At 38.8% G+C, this 26,286-nt stretch overlaps 1 protein-coding gene and 1 pseudogene across 1 annotated transcript in view; both read left to right on the forward strand.

The window, feature by feature from the left end:
- The window catches only part of LOC126456160 (aldehyde dehydrogenase 1A1-like), a 42,384-nt gene extending 34,247 nt beyond the window's left edge, over window positions 1–8,137 (forward strand). The window contains exons 9-11 of the mRNA XM_050091917.1: window positions 5,789–5,946; window positions 7,888–7,962; window positions 8,052–8,137. Coding sequence (XP_049947874.1) covers window positions 5,789–5,946; window positions 7,888–7,962; window positions 8,052–8,121 — 303 coding nt within the window. The 3' untranslated portion in view covers window positions 8,122–8,137. The remainder of the gene's footprint in view (window positions 1–5,788; window positions 5,947–7,887; window positions 7,963–8,051) is intronic.
- LOC126424794 (5S ribosomal RNA) lies at window positions 449–566 on the forward strand (annotated as a pseudogene).
- Window positions 8,138–26,286: the final 18,149 nt, after the last annotated feature.

The raw sequence follows: 26,286 nt of genomic DNA on the forward strand, positions 1-26,286 counted from the left end.
TAAGTATGTAAACTATTCCCATATTCATAATCTGGAATTCATTTTCGCTATTTATGTCTGAAAATGTGCATGCTGGTTGACTAAGAGAGAACATGTCATGTCTTTGGAAATGATAGTACTGACAATGCTAAGCTATGTTTGTTATATGAACAACCATTCTACTCCTCATAGCTACAACATACACAGTTGACAACACAGAAAGGACTCTATGTATTGTGGGGAAGGCATTCCACACTAACCTTGCAGACATAACCTGCCTATGGGGCATATTGGTATGAGTGGGACAAAAAACAAACAGGACACAGAAAGTGCTTTTTTCGGATTTTGGGTACCTTTATCGGAACAGAACATAATTAAAATAAAAATTAACAGGAGAACAACAACACACTAAAATTATATAGCAATAAAAATGGACACAGGGGAAATAATTCCTACAGAACATGGTAGCGGCAACGGCCTTGCTGCAGTGGCTACACTGGTTCCCGTGAGATCACCGAAGTTAAGTGCTGTCGGGCATGGTCAGCACTTGGATGGGTGACCATCCAGGCCGCCATGCGCTGTTGCCATTTTTCGGGGTGCACTCAGCCTCGTGATGCCAATTGAGGAGCTACTCGACCGAATAGTAGCGGCTTTGGTCCAGAATACCATCATAATGACCGGGAGAGCGGTGTTCTGACCCCACGCCCCTCCTATCCGCATCCTCCACTGAGGATGACATGGCGGTCGGATGGTCCTGGTAGGCCACTCGTGGCCTGAAGACAGAGTGCTTTTTTTTATAGAACATGGTAGCCCCCCCTGAACTGAAGGACACAATGATTGGAAAGTAATGAATTATAAGTCTCAAAATTACATACAGCAATTCTGTACCTAAGCAAATACAAGGAATAAAAAGTAAAGGGTTCACAAGTATACCTTGAATGGATTTGTTTAATCTAAGTGTGCATCATGTCACTATAGGTGAGGTGCTGGGTGTAAGCCACAATGGCAACTCCATATGGATGAGGTGCACATACCATTAATACCCATATGATCATGACAACAATGCAGAAGGCAACAAAAAATAGAAACAAAATTTGCAGACACAAATGTGGTAGTCTATGGCAGTGAGGCAATATGTGGCACACTCTCAGCAATATTGTTACTAAGAATTCCGTGATGCAGTAGTAGCCTAGTGATCCCATGAAACTGTTGGCGGCAGTGTGGAAACATCAATATCAAATTAGTTTGTACGGAAAAAAAATGTAATGCCCTGCCACTAGCAGTCACTAAGGTTTTGCAGATGCCAGCAATCATTGTTCATCGAATCATGTGGAACAGACTCACTGGTGTCATCTTCTCTGCACAAGTACGTGTCCAGAATACTGTTACTGCACCTCATGGTAAGAGTTCTCTTCAAGTGGCACAGCACAATCAACACTCACAATAAAACATTATCTCATTGGGCGACCAGGTCAGTTGTTCAGTGTCAGTGCAGGCAGCAACAGTCAGGGAGCTCTTTCCATCGTATGCTTCTCTCTGGAAAAACCCCACAGCTGCAGCGAGGCAGTACATGGTGGAGAGAGGTTCCACTACTTAGGTCTATATTTACTATATATTTTGGCACAAACAATTTCATTTTCCAGCAAGAAAGAAGAGAATGTCATCAGAAATCAGGATATCAAGAGATTATCCGGGACCCTAGATCAAGAATAATACAGCATGTCAGGAAGAGAGCCAAATCACCAGATCAAATCTGAAAATACATATGTGCCACCTACAGGGAGCACACAATGGAAGAATTGAAAGTTACTATGGCTGAGAGGAAGCAGATACCAAGCTTTCTCTAGAGACTGAAGATAATTCTTGAAACATTAAGTGCAATTTGTAATTGATATGGCTACAAAACAGACAACTTTTGTTATAAACTTAGATAAAAACTGTTTCCTCTAATTAAATGTCAGGAGCCACATGCATGATCAAAAGCAGAGGTTAATACGAGACCTAGCTTTTGGAATAAAAGAATCAACCATCTAACAAATGAGCAGAATGGGTCAGAGTAAATGAGACTCTCCATAAGATAAATAGAGGCAAGATAAATAGAGATTGCCCAGATCTTCAAATCAGGAAGGATATAGCAAAACAGGAAAAGAGAATCCCACAAGAAAATTCTAGCATCAGACAAAATTTGGTGTTTGAAGTTACTGTCTGTAGAATTTGCAGAGAAGATGGAGAACAGCGGATTATAGATGGGATCACAGATGAGCAGATATAATGCAAATTAGAGAAGAAGAAAATTGAACTGGTGCAGAAGAAACTGTCATTGAGAGAAAGAGTCAAGTCCACTCAACTGATGAAGAAAGCACAAAGCTCGGTACTACACAATATGTACTTTGCAACAGGGTATTGTGTGTTTCCAGCATAAAAACTACCCAGTAGCACTCAAACATTTTCACTGATGCCATTAATACAGTTTTATTTTTCCTTGGACAATAAGACACCAAAGTGCAGTTGTGTTGAAATCCAAAAATAAAGCTTTTCTCTTTCCTTATTTTCTTTGGTAAAAATTCAGGAGATATCCTCTGCTTTTTTTCTTCAAGGAACCTACTATAGTCATGTCTGCGTAGGTTGTGAAAGCAATAGCAGTCTATAGCACTCCAGCAAAACTGAGGCCTTGCTACAGAGATGTTTACCAAACTGTGCAATGCAATTGGTTGCAGTAGGCATACGAAGCTACTGTGCTCAGCCTACTACATCTGTCAGGGATCTACTTACAATGACCCGACTGTAGGTGTCACCTTTCTCCTTTTTCAAGGTTCCAATCAGTGTAAAACTTGTAAACCAGTTACTGGTTGTGATATTCTGGTTAGTGCCTTCAACTGGCTTGACTAGTCAGAGAGCAATATCTTGAAATTGTATGGTGCCTTCGGGTTGTTTTCCTACATATTGTTCAAGATTGTATGTATATGCAGTCTTTGCATCAACCAACGTGATTATTTTTAGTCCATACTTGTTTGGCTTATTGTCTGAATGAACAGGATCCTCTAAGTGCTAAAAAGCTGTTCACCGATTGTAAGATATTTACTCACAGTAAAGTTATTTTGAAAATTTGTCAGAAATAACTCAAAATTTTTCCTTAATGGTGCAAGATTATCAGTTTCCTTCCTTGCAGTATGTTCGGTTACATCATCAGATCTTAGACGTCTTAGTAAAAAGCAAAACCTCTTTCCACTCTTTGAAAGACAAAAAGCCTTAATGCTATTGCCTTTTGAGTTACCCCAAAGCTGTATAATTTTTTCAATTTCAGAAGGAGAAGTTGGTGATACATCCATATGACTGAATTTTATTAGTGTATTAGCATTTCTTTTTTCAACATACTACTTAGATTTTTCTCTTGAAACACCAGTCCCTTAGGGACTATTTCATCAAGTTTAATTTACTGACTGTGCACTCACTGTATGGTCATAAGAAAAATATGTCTGTAAAAAAGAATTGTGAAATAAGTGTAATGAAAGGTGACATTCATAACTGCAAAGCACGAATCAGATGTGGTTATCATATGACACTGAGTCTACCTGAGCTGAAAGACAATTCTATAATGCATTTCCAAATAATATACAGCATCTCTGTGGGAATCTGTTTAAGAGAAAGTTGAATTAATTGTTAACTAAAAATGTTTATACTCACTTAATGATTTCTGAACTCCACTATCAGCAGTAATACTTTTGTATATTGTAGTATATTAATGGTGGAAAATATTCATGTACTAGTATCTAACGTGCTATTTGTTATAGATATTTATTATATGTGTGGTATGAAATCACTTCTGCAAATGTACAAACATGACAATGTCCATGACTGTTAAGTTTTAATGGGCAAATAAAGATTATTATTATATGAGAATGCAGGCTTTCTCTGTGAATCTTGATGATAAAATCCTCTCGGGTTGACAGCCGAGTCAATGCGTTGTTCTCTGGCAATGTTTCAGCAAGTTTCTTACTTGCCATCTTCAGGCGAAGTGTCGGGTTCATGCCTCGTCCGAATCTTTATAGCTGCTAGACCACAGACTTCTCTGCATCCTCGGCGCCGGTCGATCCAATCAGGCATGATTGGAATTTGCATGGTTCTATACAATCTCTTGGTTTCTTCAAATTTATATGTGTGTTCTTCATTGAGGCTGTGCTCTGCTACCGCAGATTATTCCTTTTGTCCGAGGCGAATACTTCTCACATATTCAGAGATGCATTGTGTGATGCAACGCTGTGTCTGTCCAATATATTGTTTCCCACACTCACAGGAAATGCTGTAGACACCCGGTGTTCTTAAACCCATGTTGTCCATCATTGAACCCAGCATATTCCTTATATTTTTTATGGAGGACAGAAGATGGTTTTTATCTTGTTCTTCTCCAGTATCCTAGCAATCTTGGCCATAGGCGGACCTGTGTGCAGGAGGAACACCAGACCTTTGTTGTTCACTGCTTTGTTAAGGTCCTCCTTCTTCTTCTCGCTCATCTTGAGAGTGCATCCAATCTGTGTTCCAGTGTAGCCATTCTTCTGGAAGGTTTTCTTCAGGTGCTGAATTTCAGTAGATAAACTGTCCTTTTCGCATATGTCATGAGCTCTGTGGACAAGGGTAATGAGCCCGGATTTCCATTGTGCTGGAAGATGGCAGCTGGTGGCATTGAGGCACAGGTCTGTGTGTGTTTCTTTCAGTAGACCGAGTGTCCCAGTGTGCCGTCTGTTTTCTTCTTTATTAGGATATCAAGGAAGGGTAGGCACCCATTTTCTTCCAATTCCATTGTGAACTTGATGTTCTCCTGTATGCTCTGCAGATGGTTGAGAAATTCCATTAGTGTCATTGCCATACGGCCAGACTGCGAAAGTATCATCCACATATTGATAAAAGACCGTGAGCTTAAGGCGTGCTGTTTCCAAGGCGATATCCTCAAAGTATTTCATGTACAGATTGGTGATACATGGTGCCAGTGGGGATCCGATAGTGACTCCATCCACCTGCTGGTAAAACTTTCCCCCACACTGGAAATACGTGGTCGTGAGTGCATGGTGGAATAATTTCACTGTGTCTTCGTCGAAATGATTCCCAGTAGTTTCGAGGAGTCCTCTAGCGGTACCCTCGTGAAGAGGGATGTAACGTCAAAGCTGACAATAATGTCATTTTTGGCAAGACTCCCCTCCTTGAGTGTCTTAACAAACTCTGTGGAATTCTTGATGTGGTGGGGACATTTACCCACGAGAGGCTGAAGCAGTTGTCCCAGGTGTTTGGCTATACCACAGGTAGGAGAATTGATCATGTCTACTATCGGGCGTAGTGGTATCTCCCTCTTGTGTATCTTAGGGAGGCCGTATAACTGTGGTGGAACCGGAGCTCTGGAGTACAGCCTTTTTAACAGGTCCTGGTCCAGACCTGAGTTGTTGAGAAGACTGATGGTCTTTCTAGTCACAGCTGTTGTAGGGTCCTTCTCCACTTGTTTGTAGGCCTGGTCCTGCAGCAGCGAATTAATTGCCAGTGCCGAGGAGCAGAGAAGCCTGTGGTCCAGCTGCTATAAAGATATGGATAAGACGTGAACCAGACACTTCGCCTGAAGATGGCAAATAAGAAATTTGCTGAAGCTTTGCCAGAGAACAACACATTGACTTGGCTGTCAACCCAAGAAGATTTTATGATCATGATCATTATTGTTATTATTATTATTATTATTATTATCAATGTCTTTGAAGTGCATTATGTTTGGTGTGTGGCAAGCAGAAAAAAATATTCTTTTCTATCAATATGACTGATAATGTTACAGATATTTGGGCCTGTACAAAGTATAATAAAGTTCAAAACTATAGAGGAGGTCATCGAGAGAGCCAATGATACACTTTATGGTCTTGCTGCTGGAGTTATCACAAAGGATATTAACAAGGCTCTTACAATTGCCAATGCACTTGAAGCAGGTTCTGTGTGGTAATTATCAATGTTGTTTGAGAAAAATGATAAGAGGAATTTTTTCACTGAATATATTCAAAGCAGTTGCAACTGATAAGCAAAACTCTTTTTAATTAAAATAGTTCCAAGTTTTGAAATTACTGGTTCCATTTTTCAGAGAAGAAGGGAAGAATAGCTACTCACTTCTTAAAGGCACAGTGTGATCTGCCATTTTTATGTCAGTTGAGTTAGCATCACAGTTTATGTTGTTTGGTAGATGATGTAGTTTTCATTCTACATACAGTATGAACCTTCATTACTTCACTTTACATGGCGCAATCACATTAATGTGACCACTTCTCAAAAGTCTGAATAACCACATTTTGCAGCATGTCCATGCAGAAAGAGAGTCCGTGAAGTTGTGGAAGGTACCAATAGTGATGTGGAGCCTTGCTGACTCCAGTGCCGTGGCCAGCTATACTAGGATCCATCATGCAAACAGCTGATTGAGGTGGTTCCACATATTCTTGACTGGGTTTAAATCTGGGGAGTTTCATGTCGAAGGGAGTACAGTAAATGCATGCTGGTGCTCTTTGAATCGTGCGCATCCATTGTAATCTATATGATGCATTGCATTATCCTGCTGGTACATGCCATTATGCCGAGGAAAAACAAACTGCTTGTAGGAGTGGACATGGTCCCCAAGGACAGATGTATACTTTTGCTGATCCACTGTGCCGAGATCATCCAGGGAATGCCACAAAAACATTCCTCAGATGATAACGCTCCCTCCTCTGGCCTGGACACTTCCAAAAATTCCCGCAGGGCCGTACACATCAACAGCCGTCATTCCAATGGAGGATAACACATGATTTATCTGCCATCTGTCCTCACTCAGTGGATGTGCAAGTGTGGTATTGGCATGCAAATTCCAGCCTTTGTCACTGATGAACAGCAGTCAGCATAGGTGTATGAACCATGCCCCTGCTGCAGAGGCCCATACGCTGCAACATTCACTGAATGGCCATTGAGGAGATATTGTTAGTAGCCACTTGGTTCTGGTCTTGATTCTTGGCCTTGGCAGTCAGTTGCTCAACAGTTGCACGTCTATTTTCCTGTTTGCCATGCATGGTGTATTTTAACTATGCCAGTATGTGAAAAGCTTACAGACATAGTTATTTTGGAAATGCTTCCACATCAGGGCCAAAAGCGAATGATTCAGCCCTTTTGGACACCAGATAAATCGGTCTATTTCCACATTACAACAATGACTGCACTGTTTTCAGCATCTGCCCCCCCCCCCCCCCCTACTCCACACACACACGCAACACACACTTTCACACTTTATATACCCTTCCCTCTTAGAGCTGCCATCTGTGAGTGGTTACTGCACATTGACCTCAAGCATAGATGGTGGTCACAATAATGTGAATAGACTGTGCTGTTATTGTGGCCAGCTAATACTGATGTATATATCCATTTTGGGTGTTGATAGAAGGAACTGAGTACAAACACCTGTGCTTCACCATTATACATGATAGCATTCTGTAATGTTATCCTCATTTACTGTACCTCTTACTGACGAACAGTTTCCTCGTTCCCTTTATTCTTCAAAAACATTATCGTTTAGCCTGGAAGGTCGTAATTAACAGTGTTTTTCATAATTTATCTGTCACTGTTTTTACAGTCCTCTCACAGACAAGATATAATCAGATTGTAAAAATGAAATCAACTTTAACATTGCATTAATTTTGCAACAGATAAATTAAAGAAAAAATAGATTACAGACTTTATAAAAATTGAGAAATCATAGCAGTTAATAGTTGTATTTAACCTCCTGTAGCGAATTTTACCTATTTAAAAGTTTTCACCATTTTTGTTCTGATTTTATATGTTGTCATCCACAATGAAACTCTCTTCTAGTACATAAATTTAATGTATTAATCATGAACATGAACTGAAAAAGAAAATTTTTTCAAGGGTGAACTGCTTCTTTGCACTTGGACCTCAGTCCCCATTTGGTGGATACAAGCTCTCAGGACTAGGAAGGGAATGGTAAGTGGGGAAGTCATTAAGCATTTAAGCTATGATTACAAATCTTCACGAAGTCTCATAATAAAACTCTGTTACTTTATCATTTGCAGTGGAGAAGAGTCATTGGATGAATACCTGGAAGTTAAAACAGTTGCAGTAAAGTTGCCTGTGAAATTATGAAGTGTTAAAAGCTGCTGTCTTCTGTTTTATTCTTTGTTATTCTAAAATACAATGTTACATCCATGTACAATGTCAAATGTTATCTACATATATAGTGTTAACTGCATGCAGAAAACATCTATATAGTGTTACACAATATTTCAGCCTACAGTTCAGCTGATCAGATGACAGAACAAATGGCAGTTTGTTCGTATGCTATTGACACTTACAACTAAAATAAAATTATTTCTTAAATCTTTGGCCATATCAGTTAAAATTATAAGTTTTAGAGGCATTTCTGAATAAGCAGCTGCTTGAAATATCTTTTACAAGTTTCTCCAGTCGGCATTTCCAGTTTATTTGGTAGTTAATTATGATGCTTAATATTTGCCAAAGTGTCATTTGCTGTCAGGGTTAGACTTCTGGTGATTATGTGAAAATATGTTTTTTCTTGATATTACAGTTATCAATCTAGATGCTCCTACTAGCTATTTCAGTGTTTTTTCTTTTCATTAAGATAATTTTTTCCATACATTATTAGACTATTAAAGTTAATAAATAGATTTTTACATTGCATGTCTGATTTCATCTTGTTATAATCCTAGTGCCTCTCTTCTGTAATATAAGAACCATTCATTAACTTGAAAGGTGCTGCCCAACATTACTACTCTTTATGATAAAATAGGATAATCAAAACTAACAACCATTAGGACTTGACTATCTTTTCTATATATGTATAGAACAAATGGTTCTGAGCATCATATAGACTGTTTATTATCACAACAGTTTCACATTCTACTGATGAACTACACAAAATAACAATCAGACATCTTGTCACAGGCAAAAGGCACCTCACAAAAGTTCTTGGTGAGCGTCATGGATGAATGATCAAAAACTGCCAGCCTCCAAAATTTATAATAATAATAATAACAATTTTATTGTGATTCATCCATTACAGCAATAGGCAACATCAGGCACATAATACAATATAACTGTTAATTCAAAGAAAATAAGAGACATGTCAATAATACTACAAAATTATATTACATTTGAAATAATCATTTATGTCATAGAATGGATCAGCAAGTAGCCATTCATACAGCTTTTGTTTGAATGCTTGTTCAGGTAGTTCTTGTACATATTGTGGAAGCTTATTAAGTAGTTTGTGCCCCATCAGTTCATAGCTGTTAAGTGACTTTGACAGTCTGTATTAAGGAGTATAAATGCATTTGCTCCTTATCATGTTGTAGAAATGTATATTTTCTCTACGTTTTGCTTCTGGTAACTTCTTTTTTGTGTGGGGTAAAACATAGTAAATATACAGGTTTATTACAGACATGAGTTTTTGTTCACAGAACAATGGTTTGCACAACTAGGATCATCTGATGGAGACTTGTCTTTTAGACTAAAAACCATCTGCTGCATTTTGTTATCATTCAATAGGAAGCCATTTACTTTAAACAAAAAAAAAAATGGTTCAAATGGCTCTGAGGACTATGGGACTTAACAGCTGAGGTCATCAGTCCCCTAGAACTTAGAACTACTTAAACCTAACCAACCTAAGGACATTACACACATCCATGCCCGAGGCAGGATTCGAACCTGCGACGGTAGCGGTCACGCGGTTCCCGACTGAAGCGCCTAGAACCGCACGACCACACCGGCCGGCGCTTTAAACCAATAGGATGCTTGAGTCATTGTCTGTGCAACACAAGCTTTGAGGCTACTGAAATCATTACTACAATGACGGAAAGTTGTATCATCTGTATATAGTACTGTCATGGACTGGATGAATTATGGCAGATCATTAATCATTATGAGGAACATAAAAGGCGCCAGTACAGATCACTGTGGTACACCTATTTTAACTAATTCAATATTGGACTTTTATTTACCTACACAAACAGCTTGCTTGCGATCCTGTAGGTATGATTTTAAAAGTTTAAGGCTGTTACGTCCAATGCCATAGTACTCCATTTTTTTCTAGCAATATTTTATGCTCTACATAGTCAAAAGCCTTACTTAGATCACAGAAGGCGATTTGAGCAAATCCTTTATCCTCAAACACTTGACATATGTGTTTGACTACTAAGTCTATAGCATCAACAGTTGACAAATTTTTCCTAAAACCGTATTGTGATTTTCAAAGTACACAGATAACTGTTGGTATATTACACATTCAAACATTTTAGAGAGAGCTGGGATTATGGAAATTTGTCTGTAACTTGAAGGTGAGTCAATATCTCCTTTTTTATGTATTGGGACTACCCTAGGCAATTTTAGCTCATCAGGAGAACATCCCTCAGATATACACTTATTCATGCAGTATGTTAAAGGGTACACAATACAATCCATTATTTTTTTTAGAATGTTACAAGAAATGTCATATATGTCTACACTCTCAGATGATTTCAGATGTTTAACTATTTTTAGGATGAGACTAGGTGGGACCTCAGAGAAGGTAAACATACTTGTCTTTACTAATGGTTTACAGGCATTTTTTGAAAGCATCTCAGATGAGCTAATGACAGATTTGGTGATAGCATTTCCTTCTTCTTGTACTGATTTAAAAAAGAAATCATTGAATTTCTGAGGGCATATACTGATTTTTTTTCTTTATTTCATCTTTAGTAACACTATTTATTAGTTTCCAGGCAACTGTGCATTTATTCATGTAATTCTCAATACTGCTGAAGTTTTGTGCTCCTTTGGCTTCCATAATGGTTTTTTTGTACTTATTCCTACCTTGAACATAGGCCGATCTGGCATGGTCAGTCTTCAGATTTTTATGTAAGCTGTGCAACAACATAACTTTGTTTATCAGATTTGTTAGTTGTGCAGTATGCCAAGGGTTTCGTTTGTTTATACCACTGCCTTTGGAGACTTTGTCCATTATTTTGCATTTCTTTATCAGAATGCAGCCATTAAATTGTGTCAAAATGCTTCGAAAAACCTTTCAAATATTTGTTTTGCTGACAGATCTTTACATAGCGTATAATTTGTTTCACCAGACCATTGGCCACACCAGTCTCTGTTAGTATGGGACTTACAAAACCTGTCAATTTTATCATTTGTGATCAATCTAGTGATTACCATTTTTGGGACAGACTTATCAATGTTACTCTTATCAACACAGAACCTACTTATGTAATTTAATGATACAGAATCATGATCTGAGAATGGGAATACTGCCACATCACATGATTCTACTGTAGTATTGAAACTGTACAGCAAGTCGGTAGGTATGGTGAGACACTGTCATCAGATGTTTTCTTTTAGCTTTCCTAATGAGGTCAGGGTATTGCAGTAGACTTGTGACTTCAGATAACCCAGCAACCAATAATCACGAGGGTTGAGGTCTGGGGACCTGGAAGGCCAAGCATGATGGAAGTGATGGCTCAGCATGCAATTCTCACCAAACTATGTGCACAAGAGATCTTTCACACATGCAGCAATATGGGGTGGAGAGCTGTCCTGCATAAAAGTAATTCCTTCCAGTGGTGTTTATAAGCCACAGGCTAGGTATGATGTGATTCTGTTAGATATTAGCGTACCTCCCATGCACCTCACACCCATCACACTCATGTGGCATCACTGACATGTTGCAGTCCATGGGCATTTGTTGGCCAGTTTTTGCACTCATCTTTTGGTTTAAATGAAGCCCAATGTCATTTTAGGCATGAGTGTCAATTTTTACCTCCCTATCTATATTATTCTGTGAAGTATTGAGTTTTCAAATGTTATCAGACTTTTGGGCCATGCTGTACAAAAACTAATCTGCAATATTTAGCTGCTCTGCCATGTCACTAGTCTCACTGGGATGAAAATCTTTGAATCCCCCCTTCACATCCCCACCTCCTCCATCTGTGTGTGTGTGTGTGTGTTCAGTGCACGTTATTTTACAGTATGTATAACTAATTATTTGCATGATTGCCTGCCATTATACACCCAAAAGCTTAGATGTGAAACATGTTGTTAGATCTATGCTTATTATTAACACAGAAGGCACTATTAGAAATACCGAAAAAGAAATCAAACAGTGGAAAGTACAGGTAGGAATATCAACAATATTGCTGCATGGTTTCAATGCGAAACCACTGCCTGAGTGGCTGGAGATAGTGGTCACATGTGTATGAGGCTTGCTTGTCTGTGTGAATGTGTGTGTCTTTTCTTTTCTGAAGAAATCTGTGGCCAAAAGCTAAGTGTGTAACAATGTTTTCATTGTGTCTGTCTGCAACTCGACATGTCATGTTTATGGTGAGTAGCAATCTACCTTTTTCATAATATTGTTGAAAAAGAAATCAAGTTAGAATTAAATTTCTTCTGTGGCTATGGCAGACAACAATAAAGAATCTTACATTTAACTAGCAACCTTGCCCATGTGTGAATAAGTACAACTAACAATTTACAGATGGATGACTTGTCTAGCTTAGTGGTAACTGTGTTTACAAGCCACTGTATGGAGTTATGATTACAATTCAGAGAACAACGTTAGGTAACAGAACCTCATCACTTTCATGTAATTTAACTGAATTAAGTAGCGCATTTCATGAAAGTTGTCAGCTGGCACAAATATTATCCATTCCACATTTAAACCAAGTGAGGTGGCATGTTGGTTAGAACACCGGGCTTGCATTCGGGAGGACAACAGTTTAAACCTGTGTCAGGACATACTGATTTAGGTTTTCCATGATTTTCCCAAAACCCTTTAGGCAATTGCTGAGATGGTTCCTTTGAAAGTGCACAGCTGATTCCCTTCCCCATTCTTCCCTCATCAGATGGGACCGATGAGCTCGCTGCTTGGTCCCCTCCCCAAAATCAACCAACCAATCCACTTTTAATTGGTATTTGGGATAACAAACTGTGGCAATGACAGGAACTGTTAGCCACCATGCCAACCTGCCTGTCTGACAATAGCGCCAGTTCAGCACAGGCTATGGTCACTCGCTGGCAGACCAAGAAAGGTGGCCCAGCAATTAGCACACTGAACTGGCATTTGGGTGGACGAAGGTTCAAATCCATGTCCAGCCATTCAGATGTAGGTTTTCTGCAATTTCACTAAATTGCTCAAAGCAAGTATGAGGATGGTTCATGACAAAGGAAACTGCCAGTTTCCTTCTCCATCCTTGAAAACAATCCAAGCTTGTGTTCCACCTTTAATCACCTCAATGTCAATGGTACATTAAGCCCTAATCTTCCATGCTTTTCTCAGTGGAGGTCCAGCAAGAACTCCATTTTCTGTGTAATCTTTTCCAGGATTTCCCTTCACACCCATCAAATATTAACTCCATACCAAAAAATCTGTTCTGTTAAGTAAACACTGTGCAAGGGAATTTAAAACCTTGGTTTTCTGAGAAAATCTAAGAAGATAAATGACGCACATAGTATAAACACTAACACCACCACATACCAAAGCTAACCAAGAACAGAAGTTACTGACAGTGAAATTAATGATCAATGGGTGATGTAGCATAAACTCTGTCCCTCTGTTTAGAGTCAATCAGATACTGTTATTTTACCTGCAGACCAGGGCAATTACCATTGTTTTGGACAAGCAAGATTATGTTCAACAGATGCCATGTTTACTGTCTGATTTAGTGTATCACAGGATCAGTGCTGACCACCAAAAAGTGTTGAGAGACAGACTAACAGCCAACTTAATTGTTATTGTGCTGTTTACACTAGGTTATTAGGCCTCCATGAGGTCCACAGGGAAGAGGTTCCTCTTTGTCTGATTGTGAGTAACACTGGTGCTTTGACATATCATGTAGCAAAACAGCGTGCTACTCTGTTGAGCCATATAGTAAGTCAGTGTGAGCAGCACATAAGAACTGGTGGATGTGGTGGTGTGTTGGGGCTTATGGGCACTCAACATCGAGGTCATCAGCGCCCTAAGAACTGGTGGATTTCTTATGTCAATTAGAGGGAGTATGTTTAAATGACTGATATTCTAGTGATTTTATGTAGTCTCTCACTTCACTCATTTTCTTCTGTCTAGTTCGTTCTGCTAGATTGAGGTTATGTTTGGTGCTGAATTAATGAACCTATTTCGACATGTGTTGACTTCCACCTCCTTTTCATTCAATGATCAGAACTATAGGCAGATAGATGGAGTTGAGTTGGGAAACCCATTGTCACCTATTATTGCCAATTTGTTTATAGAAGATTTCAAGGAACATGCCTTGGAGTCAGCTGCTTTGAAACCTGCATGGTTTTTTTTTCCAGTTATGTAGATGATACTTTTGCTGTTTGGTGTCATGGCAGTGAGTATTTAATGAACTTTTTAGAACACCTGAATTCAATCCTCATGAAAATTTGTTTCATGATGGAGGTGTAAAAGGATGTCTGCCTTCCCTTCCTTGATCAAGTTGGCTGGGAGGATGGTGGACGATACATTGGGATATGCCATTTACAGGAAGCCTACCCACATTGACTTGCATCTGCAGGCTGATAGTTGTCAGCATCTGGTTCAACATGGAGGGGCACTTTGTATCTTTGTCCACAGGGCCCACGTCATCTCAGACCCTGAGAGTTTGCCAGCTGAGTTAGCTCATCTCAGAGTCACCTTATATCAGAATGGTTATTACAAAAGACATGTCAGATGTGTGTTGGGCTATTGATTAACTGTGCACCATGTGAGTAATGATAATATTGAGGTGGCACCACAGTCTAGGCCTTTTTGCTTAATTTTTTGACCACCATCCAAGATTGGGGTTCTTTAAGGTTCCGTAGGGATGATCTTGGTTTGCATACAGCAGGTGTCTACCGTATTTCTTGCAGCTGTGGGCAAACTATCAGGACTGAGGAGGACTCTTGTACTGAGTATGCTTACAACAGCTGAACAAATCTGCCATTGCAAAACATTGTTTTGGCACTGTTCATCCTATGGAATATAACAATGTGGAGATTCTGGCATGCACTTCCAGCTATTGGGATGGTATTGTTATGAAAGCTGTTGAAATTAAATTAGCATGTAATCATATAAATAGAGATGCTGGTTTTTGTTTAGATTCTGCATGGAATCCTGCTCTCTTCCTTGTCAAAAAACAGGGGGAAAAAGTTTATGCTACCTCACCTGTTGATTATTAATTTCACTATAAATAACTTCTGACACAGTCATCTTTGGTCTATGTTGGCAGTAGTGTTTATAGTGTTTGTGGGTGTTATCTTTCTGGAGTTTCTCTGGAAACGAAGGTTTTTAATTTCCTTGCACAGCACTTACTTACTGCAGTTTTGCCTTGAAATAGGCAGCATATGCTCCTGCTGAAATACCAGCGATTCTTGAGTCAATGAGATCACCGGGCTGCATTCCTATAGGTTATCTGAATGTATATAATGTCAGCAGTCAGGACTCTTCTTTACATGTCAATATGTGAGACAATTTTACTTTCATTTATAAACAATATTTAACTAATATTTTAATTCCATGAGTGACTTCTGCTTTCTTGGTAGCGTTAAGCACAGTTTATGGTCCAGTGCCCAGTGGTGGTCTATGTGGGGGGCTAGGTTTGCTTCCTCTGAAATCTGCAATCTTACTGCTAACACATTGTGCTGATGTATGGAGTCATCTTTTAGGAGAGATCTATAATTACCAGAAAAACATTTAGGTGACAGAAACAGACTGTCAGAATAATAACACAAGCTAAATCAAGAGGCTCCTGAAGACCAGTTTTAAAATGTCAACATATTTCCCTTGTCTTATTTATATCACTAATCTTCACAAAAGGAAACACCTTAAAAGAAGAAAATATCAACTGAGATTTTTAGTCTTATGATACTAGACAGAAACATAACCTACATGTCGATATAGTAAGGATTAACAGTTGTGTGTTTGATTAGATTTTTTATTTGGTCCTGTTGATCATATATTGTACAAAGGGTGTACTAGTACTATAGGACAAGTCAAATGAAATAATACAAAATTATGTGAGCATCTTATATATCATAGGAAAACTAATTTTCTACAAATGATTGATTGGGGACAATATTACAACCTGCATTTTACTGATATAAGTTTAACTGAATGGTTATAATAGCAGAATGAATGGAAGTACACATTTTTATCCCAGTGCAACAAATAAATAATGAATTTTACATTCTGTCATTACAATTTAAATTAACATACAAAATTTTTATGTTTGTCACATAAGTAAGTTCATTAGTGTAGAATAAATTGTAAGACACATTTTAACCTATTATATAAATAAATTTATATTTTATCACTATAATTTATGTTAGAAGTACACAATTGTGTCTTCATGACATAAGTACAGATTTTCTTTCCTCTATTTTCACTCAAAAGGATGCCTTATTACTCTAGGAATTCATTAATACGTTTGTTCTCTGAGGAATATTTTTAGTTTATTTTTGAATACCTGCTTGTTATCAATTTCTATTTTTATTTTCATGGGAAGCTTGTTATATGCTTTTATTCATGACTCAGTTACTTCCCTACGGACTTCCAGAGTTGCAGAGCCTTGGCGGAAATTTTTCCTCTGTCTTGTGTTATGTTTGTGAATGTCACAGTTTTTCTGGAAAAATTCTTTGTTGCTGGCTGCAAACATCATCAAGGATTTCTAACAGTAAATATCCTGACAGTCTTAAAGAGACCTTTGCAGGATGTTCTTTTAGAGACTCATACCATAGGAGTTTACAGAATGGAAATACTCAAAATATTACAAAAGCAGTGTCATACTGGGATGAAAACCATTGCCTTCCTATTGGAAACAAACACCAAATTTATACATGTTGAAAATGAAACTGAAACAGAACTTGCTTGACCACTGCTAATCTATTTAAGAGGTTTTGGAGTACCATACATTTTTGTTTAATTGATCAAGCTACCTTAACCATACTTGTTGCTTATAACCATGGTATCTGTTTTTATAATTATGTAACCAGCATGCAAGATTTATTGAATTATTATTCCAAAAACATACTATGTATAAACTGTATTCCTATCTCAAATGTGGCTTTTGTACTGTATGTGCAAACTCTGCCCAAACCACAATTTGCAGCATCAATAAAGTAATAAAAATACAATTACTATTTAGCTTGTGCAACATGTGTAAGGGAGCCTTCCCTGTCTAGCATGGAGCCCGCTGCACACCTTCAACAACAAGCAGCGCTGGATCTCAATGCGTATCATTTCATTTATTTATTTATTTACATTTTCTTTGCATGGAGCCATCGTAATGATGGCTTTTGCAAACGTCAGACTTAATACTATGGTTATATTTATACTTATAAAATACACTATATTCTTAGCTGTTGCTTCTTATGTCTATTTTTTACATTTATCACATTAAAACTGATATGCTAATGCCTCATGTTACAATCACTATCTTAAAATTCATTGAAAGAATATAAACATTTTCTATTAGAAAAGATTTTAATTTTGTTTTAAAAACATTTCCCATGTACGTTCTTAGAGAGTTTGGTAGCTTGTTATATCAAATCAAACCACTGATGTTTGACCTTCTATCAGTCATTTTTAGCGTTGTTATGTTACAGAAATAGTTACACTTTGTTCTATTGTTGTGACCGTGGACATCACTGCCCTTGATAGCTTCTATTGGTTGACTTATAAAAAATAAAACTATTTTGAAGATGTACAGAGAATATATTGTCAGATATTCATTCTGCACAAACACTTCATGACATGAATCTCTATGTCCCATCCCATGTAGAAGTCTTATTGCTCTTTTCTGTAGTAGTAGTATTCTTTTTAAATGCACATCAGCTGCCTAGCCCCATAGTTCAATTCCGTAATTGAGAAAGGGGTAAAGTGTTCCATAATATACGAGGGCGGTTCAGAAAGTAACCTCCGATTGGTCACAGTGCGGGTTGTGGGGGGAGTAGCGACGCCAACTGTGCGTTCACGCACTCAACAGGTCAGTCGGCATCAAGCCGTGGTCGAGTGAACGTCGTACCTGCGCTAGTTTAGTTTTTGTGGCAGTTTGAAATGTGTGCTGCAATAGAAAACCCCGCCAAATGTGAAGTGCGTGCTGTCATAAGGTTTTTTACAGCCAAAGGATATTCTGCAGCAGCTATTCATCGTGAGCTTTGTGCCGTGTACGGACCAAGAGTTATGAGTGAAGGAATTGTCCGTGAATGGGTACGTTTATTTAAAAGTGGACGAGAAAACGTTCATGATGAAGAGAGGAGTGGTAGACCATCATTGGTGACTGACGAACTCGTTCAGACAGTTGATGCAAAAGTTCGTGAAAATCGACGTTTCTCAATGTCGGAGTTGTCTACTGGTTTTCCACAGATTTCTAAGACTCTCTTGTACGAGATAGTGACAGCAAGATTGGGTTACCATAAGTTCTGTGCACGATGGCTGCCCAAAATTCTTACCGACCACCACAAAACTCAAAGAATGGCCTCTGCATTAGACTTTCTGTCACGTTATGAGGACGAAGGAGAACCATTGTTAAACAGAATCGTGACCGGTGACGAAACCTGGATTAAGTACGTGAACCCTGAGACAAAAGAACAATCAAAGATGTGGGCACATTCAAATTCGCCTACCAAACCAAGAAAAGCCTCGCAAGATTTTTCTGCCAGAAAACTGATGGCAACGGTGTTTTGGGATGCCAAAGGGGTGTTGTTGGTTGAATTCATGGAACGTGGTACGACCATTAATCAAGACGTGTACTGTGAAACAATAAAAAAGTTACGTCGGGCTATACAGAACAAACGCCGTGGTATGCTGACTTCCGGTATCGTTTTTTTGCACGATAACGCCCGTCCTCACTCTGCTCGCAGAACAACGGCCCTTCTTGAGTCCTTCAAGTGGGACGTTATCAACCATCCACCTTACAGCCCAGACCTGGCGCCAAGTGATTATCACCTCTTCATGCATTTGAAGAAATGGCTCGGGTCACAGCGGTTTGATGACGACAAAGAGCTCAAAGATGCGGTCACAGGCTGGCTCCAGGCACAAGCGGGTGATTTTTATGCAGAAGGAATTTCAAACCTTGTGAAGAGATACGATAAGTGCCTCAATCGCTATGGAGACTATGTAGAAAAATAGTGCAAAGATGTAGTTGTAAGATGTATATATTAAAATATTTTTATTTAACTTGGTGTATTTTTTTAAATCAACCGGAGGTTACTTTCTGAACGGCCCTCGTACTAATTTCAGTGCTTGGCAAGGAACTATCTTTGCGAGCTGGCTGAGGAGATATATAGCACTACTAACGTTTCCACATACGAAATTAATGTGGTATGTCCACCGCAAATTTTCATCAACACATACACCCAGGAATTTACAGTTACCATTTTCTGTTGCAGAGATATTACGCACACTATTCCTATTGTTGTGATGAGAACTGCCTGTTTTAAATGTCAGTAGTTGAGATTTGGTGACATTCACCTTGAGTCCCTGATCATTTAAGTATTTCGTTACTTCTGTTACACCACTAGTAGCAAGAGATGTCATAGTGACAGTACAAGGCTGTGGGATGAAATACAAAGAAAAAATGTTCTGAATGAGGCAAACAGATAGTGCAGAAAGCCATCTGAGGTATACAGGTACCAGAAGTGATGCTGCTGCTTCATAGACTTAGAGGAGGGCAACTAAGTACAGAGAACAGACACTGGAACCGAGTCTTGTGCCTCTGCTCCCAGTGTGAACAGAAAGAGAAGGTGCAATTTTAATAGTGCAGGAAATTACTCAATGAAATCCTAGGCATGTTTCTGGTAGCATAAGCATCCACAAATATGGGGGTGGGGGGTGGTGGGGGGATGGTTGCTTACCTAACTCATTAAGTGAATCTGCAGTATGGACTTTTCATTCAATGCAGAGTTCTCATACACTTCTAGCAATGATTGTCTTTGACTCAGCTAAACCACACATTCAGGCAGTTCTAACATAATGTGCACGCAAATCAATGCAAACAGTGTACGACCTCACAATTCAACTCATCAAAATAACAGAGAAAATAAATAAATAATTTTGTTGGTGCCAGTTCCAAAAATACTCAATTTAAAGGGACAATTAATGGTAAATATTATAAGTGAACCCCTAAACAAGAATTGGAAGTCTTCTTCAAATCTCATTCAGCAGGGCAGTTCCTCGTTGATGTTCTCCCTCAATCAAAACAGGGACAACACAGTACAGCAGTTTCACACTGAAGAGCATACTAACCTTTCTTTATTTTATATACATACTTTAGTATTTACAATACATAACTATTGAAGGGATTATTACTATTCAAATATTCTGTCTCTATCTGCTCCATAATGACAATAAAAACAGTGAAAAGAAATTGTTTTGTACTGCAGCTATTTGACATTCCAAATTTAAGAAAGGAAGATTACCTTCCAAGCACAGGAATGAAACAAAAATTTGACAATTTTTTACACACACATGGAATAGCCACAAAAACTTCAATAAAACAAACAAATCAAACTTGTGATCATAAATTAATTCATACCTACTGTACCCTTTAATTACAAGATTATTTTAACTTCGTATTTCATGCAATGTAGTTCCAAGATGCATTAATTGCATGGGTCTCATCCAGTAGTTTTGGGACAAATGTGGCGAGGTACCAGATGTTTAGTTCCAGAAGAAGAACAACCATATTTCATAACTGTAACTTCCCTACACAACCATAGAGCTGTTAAATATTGAAATTAACAATGATGGTATTACATGTCATCCAAAAGTAAGTTGCCCCTTTTTTATTTCTCTGCAAAATAAACTATACCTGTGACATGTGAGCAATGGAGTTTGACTATATAGTACATATTGACAATGCTGTCACCAGATTATGACGAATACCACAATATCTTGCCACTATGCTGCCAGCTGGCATGGAGGTACCGCTACAAAGTGTGTCCACTTGGGGAGCTGCACTCTGTTATTTATTTCTTCACAGAAAAACAACTACCTGCTGCCAATATCATTGGGAGTTAGCATCTGCCCATGGGGATGGCTGTATGAGCTTTCAGATGGTTCGATGTTGGTGTGTACAGTTTGTGGAAGGGTGCATAGATGTGCATGATGAACAGCATATGGGAACTACAGTGACACATAACGAAGCCATTATTGCAATTCCCAATATTGTGGAAGAAGATCATTGTGTTACCATTGATATGATCCTAATGAGGCTACAAAATCTCCCTTACATATGTTGATTTTATATCCATGTTGTGTAGCTTCAGATAAATGAACAAACAGTATGAGTTGGCAATTAGAGTGTTTCTTGTGAAGAAGATAATTATCTTTATTTTGTTTTTAAATTGTTTCATTTTCATAGTCTGTGCTTGTTGTATTCTTGTATGAGATATTCCTTTAGAGCCACATGTGATGCTGAGAGCAGTCAGCCTGCCTGTGATGTCACAGGAAGTAGAAGCAAAGAGACCCCACACTGTGTGCAGCTCCAAAGGAATACCAAAGACTGGAATACAGACTGACAAGAATGTCAACTGGAAATTCAATTGTTTCTGGGAAGAGAACAAGATTGGCCAATCCTGCTTGTCTGTATTTGTCAATGTTTATGAAGAAATAATAAATTTTTATTCTGTATTTGAAGAATGGCGCTACTCCTTTAGTAGAGTAGCATGATAAAAAACAGAAAAGGATTTTGTCGAGAGTCAGTTGACATTTGCTCCACTGAAGATGCAAGACAGTCTTAATACCCTCGCATTCATGGAACTACAATTGGACTTTCATCCATAACAAAGATCCTGAAAGACCATCTTCACTTTTACAAAGTCTGTGTAAGAAGGATGCCATGGTTGCTGAGAGATGTCCACCAGCAACAATGGATAGTTTGGCCAGAATGTTTCTCAAAATGCATCAGAAATAGATATGCTCTTCAAATGGCTCGTTACACCTGGGAGACCTTGGTCCAGCATTTGACTCTGAAATAAAACGTCAGGGTGCGGTGTAGAAGATCCTGGCAAAAGTGCCCCATAAAAGGCGAAGGTCACACATTTGGCTGGTAAAGTTATGGCAACCATCTTTTGGGACTGTCAGGGGGTTTTACTCGTTCATTACCCACCTCACAACACCACAGTGAATCCAGAGAAGTGCTATAATGCCTTGAGGAACCTGCGAGCTGCCATTTAAAAAAAAAAAAAAAAAAAAAAAAAAAAAAAAAAAAAAACTGGACTTTTCTGTCACAAAGCTCTCTCTTCGTGACAATGCTCGGTCTCATACAGTTCAAATGACCAAGGTGTAGCTCGGATGATTCAATTGGGAAGTGTTTCACACCCTCCATATTCACTAGATCTTGTCCCAAGTAATTTTCGTATGTTCCCCCCCACTCAAAGCAATTCAACACCATTGATGAAGTGACATCAACATTGAACACCTAGTTACAAGCACAAAATGCAACCTATTACTGCACTGGTTTGGAAAAATTTGTGTCATGTTGCCAAAAATGCTTCAAAAAACATCGCAACATGTAGAAAAGTAGCAGAAGCATTGTACAATCTGAATGAAATTATGTCATCATGATCAACTGTGTGTAATGCTTGTTACAAACTAGGGAAGCTTAATTATTGGATGTCCCACGTATTAATAAGAAACTCATGTAAGCATTGCAATGGTGCTACATAGGTTTAAATTTTTGAGGAGGTTTTTCCATAAGCTCTTATATCAAAATATTGCCATATGCTTCACATATTGGAATCTTGAGAAAATTCACTTATCTAATCCTGTAAAAGGGTAATAAGTTACATTCTCCCATACATATGCAAGATATTGTAGTGTGTCCAAAAACTGTATGAATTGAATGTGCTATGATCCATGTAATGTATTGCCTTGCTTTGGGAAATGGGGATACCACAGCATTAAAGGCCTGCATATTAGTTATGTTCATTTTACTGAACATCTCTTGCTATGTTCCATATCATGACAAATTTTGGGCACTCAAAACAACATTTGATTACATCCTCCAGATTACAATTTCCACCTGCAGCCGATGGTTTTAACTGGATGGAGTAAAACTTGGAGTTGGTACCAAGTCAATCTTGCACCTTCTGGCATTATTTTCATTGTTAAATTTTCCACGTGGGTTTTCAATTGTGCTGTGTTAATCACAGTTCACATTTATCAGGAAGTGCAATAACTCTGAGAGTTATGGCCATTTTGTGAACCTTTTTAGGACATCCGTTCATATGTAACTTCTACTTATATAATAATTTTGGGTGAAGTTCAATGAGTGTGAGATACTGACGTTACTAATTAGCATTATCTCTGATGTCGGGCAGTATTTATGTCACAGCAGTTCCTTTTCTACACTCTGAGACAAAAAAAGAAAAACAACGCACCACAAAGGAATCATCTGAATGCGATGGAAATTGGCAATGTGATATTCAAGTACAGACAAACAAATGGTTTCAGAAAAATTGGATGATTTATTCAAGAGAAAGTGCTTCACAAACTGAACAAGTCTATAACATTTTGGTCCACCTCTGGCCCTTATGTAAGCTGTTATTTGGTTTGGCATTGACAAAGAGTTGTTAGATGACCTCTTGTGAGATATCGTGTTAAATTCTGTCCCATTGACATGTTAGATCATCAAAATCCCATAATGCTGTGAATGTTCTCAACTGTGGAGAGATCTGGCGATCATGCTGGTTTCGCAAGCATGAAGACAAGCAGTACAAACTCCAGCCATGTGCAGGTGGGCATTATCTTGCTGAAATGTAAGCCCAGATTGGCTTACAATGAAGGGCAACAAAATGGGGCATAGAATATTGTCGATGTACCACTATGCTGTAAGGGTGCCAGCTACAAAATGAAATGACTCCCTAGACCATTGCTCCTGGCTGTCGGGCTGTATGGTGGGTGACAGTCAGGGTAGTAACCCACTGCTGTCCAGGAAATCTCCAGACATGTCTTCAATGGTCATCGAGGCTCAGTTCAAAGTGGAACTCATCAATGAAGACAATTCTACTCCAGTCGATGAGATTCCCGGCGAATGTGCCCGACTGCAATGCAAACGGGCATGTTGGTGTACAGAGGTCAATGGTAGTTGCCACGAGCTCAGCCCCCTTTCTGTAGCTGCCTATTACTGGTCCTTGTGGTCAGTGAAGCACTAGTTGCATATCAGATTGATAATAATGATGAATATGGGCCTCTGAGTGCCTCTCTGACAACTCCTCAGCCCTCACATTTTGTCTTCTCTCTAGGCTGACTGATTCCTTCTTGACTCTGTGTTCAGCCATAGTTCCCCATTCCTGGCAATATTGTCAAATAGTAGCATCACTCCTATTCAAATGTTGAGGGATTTGCCGAATACTCCAACCAAATTCTTTGAGTACAACTACACATCCTCTCTTAAATGCTGAAATCTGCATATACTGTTAGTGGACCTGTCTGTGAGGATAGTTACTGTCCCACTGACGACAAGGAATGAAATTGCAAAGACTTTATGCCCTGGTGTCGATCTGTCCCCTTCTTTCTATCCTTGCCATCAGTACAGTGAAGCAGCACTACAGCATCATACACTCATCCATCAGCAACCAAAGTTCACAGTTTTGTATTTTCTGTCAACACCTGTATGAATATCAAATTTTAATTTTTTTATTTTCTTTAAAAGTGTATTGCACACTTGTTGTTGTTGTTGTGGTCTTCAGTCCTAAGACTGGTTTGATGCAGCTCTCCATGCTACTCTATCCTGTGCAAGCTTTTTCATCTCCCAGTACCTACTGCAACCTACATCCTTCTGAATCTGCTTAGTGTATTCATCTCTTGGTCTCCCTCTACGATTTTTACCCTCCACACTGCCCTCCAATACTAAATTGGTGATCCCTTGATGCCTCAGAACATGTCCTACCAACCGATCCCTTCTTCTGGTCAAGTTGTGCCACAAACTTCTCTTCTCCCCAATCCTATTCAATACCTCCTCATTAGTTATGTGATCTACCCATCTAATCTTCAGCATTCTTCTGTAGCACCACATTTCGAAAGCTTCTATTCTCTTCTTGTCCAAACTATTTATTGTCCATGTTTCACTTCCATACATGGCTACACTCCATACGAATACTTTCAGAAACGACTTCCTGACACTTAAATCAATACTGGATGTTAACAAATTTCCCTTCTTCAGAAACGCTTTCCTTGCCATTGCCAGTCTACATTTTATATCCTCTCTACTTCGACCATCATCAGTTATTTTGCTCCCCAAATAGCAAAACTCCTTTACTACTTTAAGTGCCTCATTTCCTAATCTAATTCCCTCAGCATCACCCGACTTAATTAGACTACATTCCATTATCCTTGTTTTGCTTTTGTTGATGTTCATCTTATATCCTCCTTTCAAGACACTGTCCATTCCATTCAAATGCTCTTCCAAGTCCTTTGCTGTCTCTGACAGAATTACAATGTCATCGGCGAACCTCAAAGTTTTTATTTCTTCTCCATGAATTTTAATACCTACTCCGAATTTTTCTTTTGTTTCCTTTATTGCTTGCTCAATATACAGATTGAACAACATCGGGGAGAGGCTGCAACCCTGTCTTACTCCCTTCCCAACCACTGCTTCCCTTTCATGTCCCTCGACTCTTATAACTGTCATCTGGTTTCTGTACAAATTGTAAATAGCCTTTCGCTCCCTGTATTTTACCCCTGCCACCTTTAGAATTTGAAAGAGAGTATTCCAGTCAACATTGTCAAAAGCTTTCTCTAAGTCTACAAATGCTAGAAACGTAGGTTTGCCTTTCCTTAATCTTTCTTCTAAGATAAGTCGTAAGGTCAGTATTGCCTCACGTGTTCCAGTGTTTCTACGGAATCCAAACTGATCTTCCCCGAGGTTGGCTTCTACTAGTTTTTCCATTCGTCTGTAAAGAATTCGTGTTAGTACTTTGCAGCTGTGACTTATTAAGCTGATAGTTCGGTAATTTTCACATCTGTCAACACCTGCTTTCTTTGGGATTGGAATTATTATATTCTTCTTGAAGTCTGAGGGTATTTCGCCTGTTTCATACATCTTGCTCACCAGATGGTAGAGTTTTGTCAGGACTGGCTCTCCCACGGCCGTCAGTAGTTCCAATGGAATATTGTCTACTCCGGGGGCCTTGTTTCGACTCAGGTCTTTCAGTGCTCTGTCAAACTCTTCACGCAGTATCATATCTCCCATTTCATCTTCATCTACATCCTCTTCCATTTCCATAATATTGTCCTCAAGTACATCGCCCTTGTATAGACCCTCTATATACTCC

Source organism: Schistocerca serialis, chromosome 1 (genome assembly GCF_023864345.2).
Source record: "Schistocerca serialis cubense isolate TAMUIC-IGC-003099 chromosome 1, iqSchSeri2.2, whole genome shotgun sequence".
Lineage (NCBI taxonomy): Eukaryota > Metazoa > Arthropoda > Insecta > Orthoptera > Acrididae > Schistocerca > Schistocerca serialis.